Source organism: Clupea harengus, chromosome 20 (assembly GCF_900700415.2).
Source record: "Clupea harengus chromosome 20, Ch_v2.0.2, whole genome shotgun sequence".
Classification (NCBI taxonomy): Eukaryota; Metazoa; Chordata; class Actinopteri; order Clupeiformes; family Clupeidae; genus Clupea; species Clupea harengus.
Window position 1 is genome coordinate 24130629 of NC_045171.1, and position 12722 is coordinate 24143350.

The 12722-nt window shown below is 45.2% G+C and overlaps 1 protein-coding gene across 1 annotated transcript in view; it reads right to left on the reverse strand.

Annotated features, from left to right (window-relative positions):
• The window catches only part of snx25 (sorting nexin 25), a 45483-nt gene that overhangs the window by 10579 nt on the left and 22182 nt on the right, over positions 1-12722 (reverse strand). The window contains exons 7-12 of the mRNA XM_031558096.2: positions 9587-9777; positions 8253-8384; positions 7145-7420; positions 5998-6162; positions 3697-3828; positions 2302-2442 (exon numbers count right to left, since the gene is read on the reverse strand). Coding sequence (XP_031413956.1) covers positions 2302-2442; positions 3697-3828; positions 5998-6162; positions 7145-7420; positions 8253-8384; positions 9587-9777 — 1037 coding nt within the window. The remainder of the gene's footprint in view (positions 1-2301; positions 2443-3696; positions 3829-5997; positions 6163-7144; positions 7421-8252; positions 8385-9586; positions 9778-12722) is intronic.

The window sequence follows — 12722 nt, forward strand, 5'->3', positions numbered from 1 at the left end:
CAATCACACACCCAGCATGCAAGACACCTGATACCACTGATGTTCACACCCCATCGTATGTTCATTTCTACAATATAGTTCATGGGCGGCTTGTCCATAAGGGCGATTGGGGCGACGCACTGCCTACGGGAGTTTTATTTTCTGTCAGATTCTACCACTAGACCGTCTGATCTGCCTCTGAATGTCATTGTCGAATCAGCCAACAGTCACTCAGGCAACAGTCAGGCAAACGTGGTGCTTCAAATGACCCCGCCCCTTTTTGGGCAAACTGGAAATCGCCCCAGATCTCTCTCATTGACTCTCATGTTAAATCCATTTTTAACATTCAGTGCAACAACTCGATTGTTGTCGGCTTTGAAAGTCGGCGTACTAATGAAGATAAATTGACAACAAAACATTTAGGACTTCCTAGACCAAATGTATCCATTCAACAGGTTTCTACAAGGCTCCTGGATGGAACTTTCTTTCATAGCTTTTCACCTGTAACTAGCTACTCTAGCTATGTAGGTAGAGGGGAAACATTTCTGTTGTGTGCTGCCATCTAGTGGATAAAAAGGTATTGCTGTATGAGTTAATCAGCTAACAACAAATTGATACAATTGTCTTGCTTAATGTAACTACTGAATGGGTCGCCTTAATCATTATCAAAAATATGCCCCCCTTGATCATTTTTTCAGGAGCCGCCACTGGTTCATACTAATTATACCCTCTGATTCCAGTTTCTTTATTGTGTGGTCTTTCTCTGCTGACATTCATTCCTTAAGGCTCTGTAGTTATACATATAACCTTCTGATACTAGCCCAGAGTTAAGCATATTCATCTAGCAAACTATATCTACCTTGGAGTGTTACAATAGTCAGTATCATTTTATTCCATGTGTCCATCCAGTCAAATTGGTGAATCCAAATGTTATTTAAAAAAACATATATGATGTCATTTCTTTGTAATCATCCAAAATAATGTTAATTGTATGGGTATTTTTCCAAATAGGCGACTGACTGGTCAAAACGTGCGATGCATTGAGTGGGCAGCGCGCCGTGTATTAAGTGGGCCGGTCTGACAGTAACTCCCGGGCCACTTTTTTCCCCCAGTCCGCCCCTGGTGGTGGAGGTGGTGGTGGGTAGTATTATGAAAGGAGGGGCCGCTGATTACCCTCCGCATTTACACTCAGCTTTTCAGCTTTTCCAATACAACAGAGATTCACCACCATGAGTTGCACAACACATCATTTTTTTCCTCTATACAAAATCCAAAACAACAACACGGACTAGATAACAACTTCTAGTTTCCACTGAGTGTTCCATGACAGCAAAGTGTGTCCTGTATTCCCACTTCACTGAATATTACGGAATACTACTGAGCGAGAACTTCTGCGAGACGAGAGAGAGTCAGCACTGCCTGTAAAGATCTTAAGGTCTTACGCCAGTCAACCTAGCTATTCCGGCTATCTAACCCCATTTTAGGGATATATATTAACAGTTGCTAGGGTCTGCTAATATGAACTAATTCACTGGTAAGTTAAACTTATGTATCCTATTTAGGGGACCAAGTAGCAGTGGTGTACAGGGACACTGGGCTTTTTCTACTTTTTCCTATTATAATTTTATAAGTTAAATTGAAGCGACTGTAACATCAGCTAGATAACTAGACATAATTTCATACAAATGGAACTCTGCCATTTAAACATTTTAAGGTTATTTCACAAATTGGCCTTAGCTAGCTAGCTAGCATAGCAACCGTTGGCTGCATAGCCTGAAACAAAGTTCAACTTCTCAAAATCAGCTTGCCAATAAAAAGCAGTCTGAAAGTGATCGCAACCACTTGCAGATAATGTTAAATGGCTCCACATAGACACGAAACAGTCCTGAGAGATCAATTGGGAAAGGCCTTCCTCTAGTATCAGCATGGTGAATGAAGGGGAATAGTTCCCCTTGCGAAAACGGGAATCTTGTGACTCCCATTCCCACTTCTGCAGTGACTGAAGATGGCCGTCGTTGTTACTAGGTCACAAAGGGGTAGAATGATGGACTGACTTTGCCAGATTAACAACACCTGCTCCTATTCCCACAACGCCAACACGGCAGTGAAAATAACAGCTTTCAATGTAAGTGGGAATTAGCCCATAGGCTAAGTGCAACACCTACTTCAGCCAACCTGTGCTTACCCATAATGCAATGGTGTTTTACATTTCCCCACCCTGCCCAGTGAGGTATAAACTGTATCACATCATTTAAATAGGGGCTCTGACTGTATTTCAGAAACAGGAAGTGACCTCGGTCAGGGGCGTTCTGGAGGTGTTACCTCAGTGAGCTTCCTGTGCAGGGCCTGGAACTCTGGGAGCTTTCTGGTGACGGTCCAGCGGCTGTTCTTGGAGTCTTCACCCTCTGGCAGGCTGATAGCCACCGAATAGAAGGGCACCTGCTCCCCATTCTCCTCAGAGGCCTGCAGAGCACAGAGGAAAGAGTCATTTAAGGGAAGGAAGTATGTGGAGGGAGAGAGAGAGAGAGAGAGAGAGAGAGAGAGAGAGTGAGAGAGCGAGAGTGAGAAAAGAAAGAGACAGTGCAGAGAGAGAGAGAGAAGAGAGTGAAAAGAGAGAGGCAGTGCAAAGACAGAGAGAGGAGAGAGTGAAAAGAGAGAGAGAGGAGAAAGAGAGAGAGAGTAAAGAAAGAAAGACAGTGCAAAGAGAGAGAGAGAGAGAGAGAGAGAGAGAGAGAGAGAGTGAAAAGAGAGAGAGAGAGAGAGAGAGAGAGAGAGAGGAGAAAGACAGAGAAAGAGGTTGTTTAAGGACACTCAAGAGGGCGGGTACTTCAACTCCACCCGGCCCGACCCATTTGGCTGCAATGGGCAAACAGCCAACCTGTCTGACTGGCACAAAGAGCCATTCTCTTTTAACCCTAGGCATGCTTTAAATCACTGCTGAGCCCAGCATAGGTACTCATCTCTCACAAGTCTCATTAAGGAGGAAAGTTCAGTGGATGTGAGAAACTTTGGAAAGTGTTAGTGTTATGACTAGACAAAACAGAAGCTATAGGAAAACGAGCTCTTCATAATGAGGGCAACTGTGACAGTTGCTCAACATCAATTAAAAGACTACTTATTGTTGGAGTAATACATGCCCAAATACAACGCCCTCTCGACACGGGATTTAAAGGAATGTCGGAAGTGTCGTGATGATAATGGAAAACACGACAGTCAAAAATGTCAATGAAGGCAACACAGACGAGCTGTGAACTTGAACGATTCAGCGCTTTGACTATTTAACGGCCAATTAAACAAACAAAGCCCCAATCAAGGCTCATCTGAGGGGCTCCATCACGCTTCAGGCAAATATGGAAATGGTGGGAACCCGCTTTGTCTTTCTCCCTGCTGAAGTGAATAGACTTTGATTACAGTATTGAAATAGCTCAAGTGAGCCTGACATGTGAAGGCAAGCCTTGTACAGACTCCCTCAGATGCCAAAACATTGATTTATATTTATATATATTTTATATTCAGAAAAGTGTTGTATATATCATATCATCAATGGCTTATCTGCACTTTGAGAAATGTTTGTCGTTGTCACAGTCCTAGTGTTTACTGCAAAAGCAATTAGTAGCCGTAGTAGCAATAGTAGCACAAAGTGTGCCTGTCTGTCTTGGTACAAAACCTTACAGTCATTACTGATGGAGTGTGTGTGTGTGTGTGTGTGTGTGTCACCTCGGCAGCGCTGATGACTGCCCTCCACGTCCCCAAGTTCTCACACCACAAGTCTGTGCGTGAGATGTGAAGCTGCAGGTCGCTGTGCTCCTTCTCCATGGCCCAAATCTCGTCCTTCAGCTTCAACACAATCTGTGCGCACGCGCACACACACACACACACACACACACACACACACACACACACACACACACACACACACACACACACACACACACACACACACACACACACACACAAACACACACACAAACAACAACTCTTGAATTATTTATAAAGAACCATTAAGTATTTATATTATCTCCAGGCACAGAGGACTGAACCCCTACAGAAAGCAGATAGAAGACGGTGGAAAAGAAGAACTTTTTAACAGGGAAAACCTTGAGGGGGGGGGGGGGCGCATCTGCTGGGCTCTGGTCTGGTACTACTGCTACTAATTCATTACTGGACTGGTTTTCTATATTGGTGTTGCATCCTGGGAACTAGAGAACACAGACATTTTCAGAAAAGGGTTTTCTACGGTTGTTTCTGAACATTTTTTTTTTCCAGCGCACCCTGATGAAAACTCTTTTTTTTTCTCCAGCCTTCCTGTATACTTATATATTCTGCCTCTGGGTCCTCATTTCATTCCTTTCCACTTGAAGCAATTCACCGTCATTTTCAAAGCTTCTCTTGCATTTGTTCTGCTACCATCTCAATTCAAGGTCTGTGCTTGGAGACTTGGAGCAGCATGCTGTAGCGGTGGCCTGTGACCCTGTCTTGGAGCAGCATGCTGTAGCGGAGGCCTGTGTGTGACCCTGTCTGAAAAGGGTGCTCCTAATTCACTGGCAGAGCCCTCAGACAGGGTCGTGTGTGTGGCACAGGGGGGGCCCTGCTGAAGGAGAATACTAATGGCTCCTGTGGCATTGGTGCAGGGCTCCCGCATCCATGCCCATCAAAGGGGCTGAGAATGGGGGGGGGGGGTGGGCATGGGGTTCTTTTAGGACACACCTAGTGACAAAAGCCAAACGGAGCATTTTCACTGTGGGGTTAAACCCCGGTGTCTGGGGAAAAGGCACGACTTTTTTGTTTCCATCTCTGAGGTTGGAACGAGGCCATGGCCCACACTGCCTCAGGCCAGGGGCAGGGGCAGGGGCAGGGGCAGGGGCAGGGGCAGGGGCAGGGGCAGGGGCAGGACCCCATTAAGGCTGAAATAGGGACTTGGGGAATGAAATAAAATGCAACAATAAAACAGGTAGAACACCACAGATAAATCAGTGTGCCAGCATTATCAGCCTACCTGTACTTCTTTTATAATTTACTGTCTATAAACGAGAGCCCTTTCGTTAGGCTACCAGATCATTATTTAAACAACATTATATCCCCGCTATTACAACTCCTAATGGAAGCAGAAGACCAACGCTAATCACTGGTGCTTCAGCCTGAGGAAAAGCCTCCAGCTGCCCCCGGTTTCAAATGGAAGAAGGCCAATAGAGTCGTGTGTCCCTGTGGACCAATGGAAGAAGGCCAATCGAGTACTGTGTCCCTGTGGACCAATGGAAGAAGGCCAATAGAGTACTGTGTCCCTGTGAGCCAATGAAGAAGGCCAATAGAGTACTGTGTCCCTGTGGACCAATGGAAGAAGGCCAATCGAGTACTGTGTCCCTGTGGACCAATGGAAGAAGGCCAATAGAGTACTGTGTCCCTGTGAGCCAATGAAGAAGGCCAATAGAGTACTGTGTCCCTGTGGACCAATGGAAGAAGGCCAATCGAGTACTGTGTCCCTGTGCACCAATGGGAGAAGGCCAATAGAGTACTGTGTCCATGTGCACCAATGGAAGAAGGCCAATAGAGTCGTGTGTCCCTGTGCACCAATGGAAGAAGGCCAATAGAGTCGTGTGTCCCTGTGCACCAATGGAAGAAGGCCAATAGAGTAGTGTGTCCCTGTGCACCAATGCCACAGGCCAGGCTAAATCAGAGAGGTTTCCAACACAGAGGTTGTTTCTCTGTGAAACTGTGCTGTGAAGGCCCTGGTATAACACTATTCAATTCTGGTGTTGTTATTTCCAGACTGGACCCATTCAAGAGGACAAGAATGCTTCCTGAATGGAAATTATTCTTTCAAATGTCCCAACACCTACCACAAATTAGTGTTACTGCTTCAAACAATGGCTCAGAAATGACCTAATGAAGATTCAATTAGCCTTCTATTTGTGGCCCATGTCCCGTAAAACCATCCAAACAAAACCAATTAAATTATCCCAGTTTTTGGTTTCAAAACACCACGAGCCTCTGTGTGTCTGGTGGATGGTCGCGGTGTACCTTTTTGTCTAGCTTTGGCGCATTTTGGATGGAGCCCAGGGCCTGGCGCTTGTACTCCAGCTTGTCGTAGAGTTGGCGCAGCTTGTTGGCGGCATAGCTGGCCTGCTCGTTGATGCCCTTGCTGCCCTCGTCCAGACCCTCTTCTGTGCCCTCCAAGGTCTGGCTCTGGCAAAGTCACGGGCAAAGTCAGAAAGGGCACATGTCAAACTGAGTGACACTACTTCGGACAGGAAGTCATTAGAAATTAGTGTGTTATGGAATGCAAATGACAAATGTAGCAACTATGCCAATGCACACCCTCTTCCCAAATGCATGCATACTTGCTCCAACTCGCATGCTATGCATGAAATGCGATCACAAAAATGTGTCTTATTCATTACAGCTTTGTTGCATAATGCTTACATAAGGCAATGCATTACTTAAACTCTGAAAATGAAGTTTCACAATTCACATTTTCTCCAAAGCTAACAAATTAACATACAGAAAGGACAAATGATGTTGTGTTTATCAGGGATCCAACAGGCACATCTCTTTAAATGATTTAAAAAGTCAGTCTAAACTAGGGCTGAACGATTTGGGAAAATAATCTAATTGCGATTTTTTACCAAAATATTGCGATTGCGATTTGGTATGCGATTTTTTTTGTATCCTCTTTTTTTCCCCAACAAAACGTAATGAATGATTTAAATATGACCAACACAATATTAGATACATTTAGTGTAAAATATTCTTTCCCACATTTTACATTTTTATTTAACTGTTTTATTACAGAAACAAGAACAACAAATAGGTGGCTTTGCCACTGTGCATTTAAGTAATTTAAAAAAAGTAATTTTAAGTATAAACACTAGGCATGCACTTTTTAAACACTGTGTGCAAAATTTACCATCTTAAAACCACGTTTTTTAATCGCGAATGTTGCGGTTAGAAAATCGCGTTCTATCATATCGCGATTAAATCGCAAATGCAATTAATCGTTCAGCCCTAGTCTAAACCAGGCTCTTCAATCCTTGGGCCTTTATTTTAAGCTGACATCACGGCGGGAGCCGGCATTAAAAGCATCACACTGCAGTGTGTCTCCCACTCTAGCCTCAGCACCTGACCAGGAGTGTCTTGAGCACGTTCTCCTACAGGGGGCGCCACTCACGCTCTCGTCCTTGTCCTCGCTGCTGGACTGGGAGCTGTTGCGCTGCTCCTCGCGGCGGATCAGCCTCTCGTAGAGGTCGCTCACCAGGAACGAGGGGTAGTAGCGCTCCTTCATGGTCTCGTACACGTCCGCCTGGATCTTGTGGAACACGTCGGTGCCCTTGTTGCCCACCAGGGTCTGCTGGATGTCCTTGAGGAGGGCCTTCTCCACGGGGATCTCGCGGCTCTCCACGAAGAAGTTCTGGTAGATCTCCCCGACCAGGTTGGGCACCTCATTCTGATGGAGGGAAACAAAATGCCAAGACGGAGAGAAAACATCTTTTTAAAACTCGATGATCGTTGAATCAGTGTTTAATGGATACTGTTGCCAGCCCACGCAACATTTCTTCCAAAACGGAGAAAGAAAGAAAGAATGAATGAATGAATGAATGAATGAATGAATGAATGAATGAATGAATGAATGAATGAATGAATGAATGAATGAATGAAAGAAAGAAAGAAAGAAAGAGGGAAAATTAAATAGATAAAGAAAAGACCGAAAGAATCACGGGCAGGCTACAAATCTCAGCCTTAATAGACAAAGTACAGCCATCTGCACAAGATACCAATTGTGATTTTCCACTGAATTCACAAACATCCAACATAACTCTGTATAGTATCCAGCCTGGACTGAAACGTCTACACTTGTGTACTCAATGCACGTGCGTTACAAATAAAATGAATTATTATTATTATTATTATTACTTTTTTTCCACTGTCTATACAGCCCTTTAACGTGACGTATAGAAATATCTAAAATCCATTCTCTAGTCTGGATTTCTTTTTGTTCTCTGTGTGTGTGTGTCCTTCCTTGCTGCACTTAACGAACACCACTTGCTTATCCAACCCCTCAGACACCTCGTCTAGTCTGAGACACATAGTCGGTGTTCAAAGACACCATATTTTAAATCAAATCCATTTCTGTCCAAACCTTACTTACATATTTTATAAAAAACAGCTGGCAGTATGTGCTGTTCCCCATATTGGTACCCAACAAGACATCACCATACTAAACTGCTTACACAACATATAGTACAACATAAAGTATTGCGTGTGTTTAGTGTCTGTACCTTATTTGCTGCTTTGAGGGTCTCCACGAGCTCCCAGAAGCTGATGAGAGCCCTCTTGTCCACGCGCTCCATGTAGACTCGAAAGTGCTCTCGGAATGTGCTGTTGGACATGATCTCTTCAAACTGAAGGATCTGTTGACACAAACAGACCAGACAGGTGATGTCACACAGAGCCGAGGTGGATCTGAAGCGTGGACTGGACATGGACTCTATATACAGTGATTGATCTGAAGCGTCGACTGGACAAGGACTCTATATACAGTGATTGATCTGAAGCGTCGACTGGACAAGGACTCTATATACAGTGATTGATCTGAAGCGTGGACTGGACATGAAAAGGGATTCTTTAAAGTTGCACTCCTAGTAATGATACTTAACTTAAAAGGCAACTAAAACAGCCCAAAACAAAACCAATGCTTTGACTTATGCTATGCTGATGTAGACATTTAATGCAGACCTGTTCAGCCTTCCTTCAATGATTCCTGCCATGTCACTTCCTATAGCATCATGGTTGGTAAACCTTTTTGACTGATATGATTTCTCAGTAACTTTGTTGATACAGGCAGCATTTCTTCAACACAGAAAGGACACATGCCACTTTCTCTCATTCATGGTGGCCTTACAACACAACTATCTGATTTTATCTAACAGCTTCCCACACATGTCCGCCCCTATTGAACCAGCAGCGCAAGAGATGGAGTCATGACGAGACTGGACATCTCCAAACAGGACACTGGACAAAAGTCTCTCGCAATGAAATGTCCCATGATCCACAGTGTTGTCCCCTAGTGCCGGAGTAACTCCTGCGCGCTGTCTCTCATGCATATGGGACGTCTGGCACTGTTTCTCTCTGTCTCTCATGCATATAGGACGTCTGGCATGGTTTCTCTCCAGCCTGTTACAGTGACAGAGACACCACACAGCGCCAGACAGCCCCGTCTGATGTGTGACTAACGGCAAAGCAACATGGCTGCAACAGGAACAGTATGCTGTCTGATTAGTGAAGGAGGACTGAGGTCTGTGTGGTCACGCCATGCAGTGTCCCTGTGCTTCCACTGTGACGTCTGTCTGTGTGTGTGTGTGTGTGTGTCAGATCAACTCCGAAGGGGTGGTGTCTACAACCAACCAACCACACACCTGGAGCCCTCTTCTTGATTGCCTCTCTTAGTGAGGAAGCCTAGGGGAGGAGAACGAGGGGGTTGGGGATGACGTCCTGTGTTTGTGTGTGTGTGTGTGTGTCTCTACGTATGTGTCTTTGACTACCATCTGCTGAGTGGCTGTGCTGGTCGCGGTGGGCGTATGGCTGTAGTGTGGTCCGGGCGGGTCCGACTCACCCTCTGGCTCTGCGGCCCGTCGGCCTCGTCTCCGGTGCCGTCCTCCTGCTGCTCGTAGTTGGGCCCGCCCAGCAGCCGGATGCGCTTCTCGCACTGCTTCTTGGCCACCGTCAGCTGGTTGATGTAGCGCTTCATGTTGCGCGCTCGCAGCAGGTCCGCCTTCATGGCCGCCGTCTCTTTCCCTTTGCTGTCTGTGCGGGAGAACAGGAGACATGCCAGCTCAGATCAGATCAGCCGTTAGAGGTAAGAGGAGGGGTGGAGAGAGGTGGGAATGGAGGGAGAGAGAGAGAGAGACAGAGAGAGAGAGACTGAGAGAGAGAGAGAAAGAGAGAGGAGAGAGCAAAAGAATGAAAATAAAGAAAAGAGAAAGAAACACACAACCAAAAGAAAGAAATGAAATATGGAAGGGAAGAAAGAAAGAAAGAAAGAAAGAAAGAAAGAGAGAGAGAGAGAGAGAGAAAGCTCCATTTCATCAACACAGAAAGACTAACAAGGCTGAGATATCTCAGCTTTCATCATTAAGTAGGACAGAACCCCTGGGAGGGGCATGAATAACTCTGAACTGTGTAGGTGCATTACAATAGCACACACCCTCATCTAAACATGCGCACACACACACACACACACACACACAGCACAGCATCAGAGATGCCCATTACAATAGCACACACCCTGATCTAAACATGCACACACACAGCATCAGAGATGCCCATTACAATAGCACACACCCTGATCTAAACATGCACACACACACACACACACAGCACAGCATCAGAGATGCCCATTATGGTTTCCCGGAAAGCTTTAAAGGGAAACTATCATCAGTATCTACTTGGTGATTTCTTTTGGGTAGGCCTACATCTGGGTATGCGTGGTGAGGCATGACAGCAGTGCAGAGACTGGTGCATTATGCCTGCACTGGTGCTACTCACAACCTCAAACCCCAAGGCATGAATGTCCAGGCCTGTCAATCTCACTGTTTAGTGTGGCTCTCACTAAGGGGAACTATGCAAATATACTTCACCTAACTTTACTAAAAAAGAAAAACACATTCCTATACATGTCATACAACATATAAAACAAGATCCATCCATCCACATCTCCATATCTAATAATGGCACATTATTTGTACGGTTTCTTGAGGTATGTTTTTGAAAGTATGTATTCTAAAGTAAATGACATCCTCAAATTCATTTTGATGGCATATGATCACGTGAAGGACAGATAAACACAACAGCTGTTCCAACTTGCCAGCTAGGCCATTCACTATGAAGTCATACCCAGTGATGACGTAAGACCAATCATGTAAAAGCCTTTACAACACAATGTCACCAAACATACTTCCAAAATACACCAGTTAGCTTTAATCAGTGACAACTGCTCTGTTGTTGGGTTCTGCAGGGCAAGTCTGTTGGCTTTTAGCTGGTTATAGGAGATAAACTATTTTTAAAATCACCTAGACTGCAGGCTGAGGGTGAGACTGCAGGGTGAGATCTTGACTAACCACCGCTTGCAATATCATTATGACTCTTCAGACAAGCACCTTTTGGGCTGACACAAGCACAGTCAAGTCCAGTGTAGGCCTTCATTGAAGACGTAAACCGGAAAAGGACAGACATGAGATAAACACAGCTGAGGGTTTTATTTTCATCACGGCGTGAGATTGTGACTTGCATTTCAGTGTGCCAACCACTGAGGGAGGGGAAATGCAATGCAAAAGAAGAACTACAAGAAGAATACTGCTGCCCAAATTAAAACTCAAAATAAGTTTCTCAAAAAGAGACAGGGAAATCTGTTATCTGGTGCTGCAGATCTTTTAAGCTGATGAGACACCACTCGTAATACCATCGCGCCTCTTCACACAAGCACTTCTGGGCAGACAACTATTGTGACTGAAGACAGAAAGAGAGAGAGAGAGAGAGAGAAAGAGAGAGGGAGAGCGAGAGAGGCAGTGACACATCCAGAGGCCAATTTCCCCTCCGCTTCATTTAATAAGAGCCACTGCTGTATCCACCCACAGAGATTGGAGATGGCTTCCTTTTTTTGGGAGGGGAACTCAGGAGCAAGAGGCAGAAAAACAAATGAAGAGCCCCTCCTCACAGAAGAAAAAAAAAACAAAGAAAGAAAGAAAAACAAGGCCTGCCAAACAAGCCACAAGGCGCAGCTCAACATGACTCAGCGATCTAGTGGACCACAGCTCCTGTTCTCATTTCAATAAAGCAAGTAGGAGAGGAAAGAAAGAAGGTACTTCACCGGAAAATGAGACACAATGGACTTTAAAACAGCAGACACCAGACAGAGCCTTACAGGTCTATTAACCTGCTGATGCTTCCTCTATTTTGAGCATTTTCTACCATTCTTAGGGTCTCTCGTCTGTCAGTCATACTCACTCTCCTTAACCCTTTCACTCTCTCGGCAAGCTTGACCGAGAGAATGTTCCAGAAGAAACAAATGGAGGAGACACACACACACACACACACACCCACACAATACAAAAGAGAGCGGTTTAACAGCGAGTGACATTTCCCTGTATGGCTGGCGGGCTGCCGTCAGTCCCTTCCTGTAGTCTGCGGTCTGACTCACGGGGAGAATATTAAATGCCAAAGCTCGGCAAAGCGTGCCGTTTGCTCCCCGGCCCTCGCGCTTCCCGGCGACCGAGCAGACAGGCTCTGTTATTGGCCAGCTGTCAATCACGGCCCGGTCAGCGTGCTGAAGCACAGAGAGAAAAGAGCTCAGCTTTTCCATGGCAGGAGGTACAACACACCTCTGTTCATTTCTGTAAGAGAGCTGCTCATGTTTGTGCGGTAATCTTATTTCATTTAGGGCCATGGTGTAATCTTATGCCAGGGTTGTCATGCTGTAACAGCCATTTATTACCCATATCTAACATATAAGTGTTATGAATACCTCAAGCAAACAGTCATAAAGGTTATGGGGAGAGGATATATTGCAGACCAGATGGATTCACAGTGTAATCACATGCACGGCACGTGCACACATAACATTAAGAGACCTCAAGGGCTTAGAATGGACACTCTTTACTGTAGCCAGGAAAATAAACACAATATAATGATCCCAAGGGCCCAACCCACTTGCAGGCCATTAATTTCCTTTTTCTAGAATATTCTATGCATCT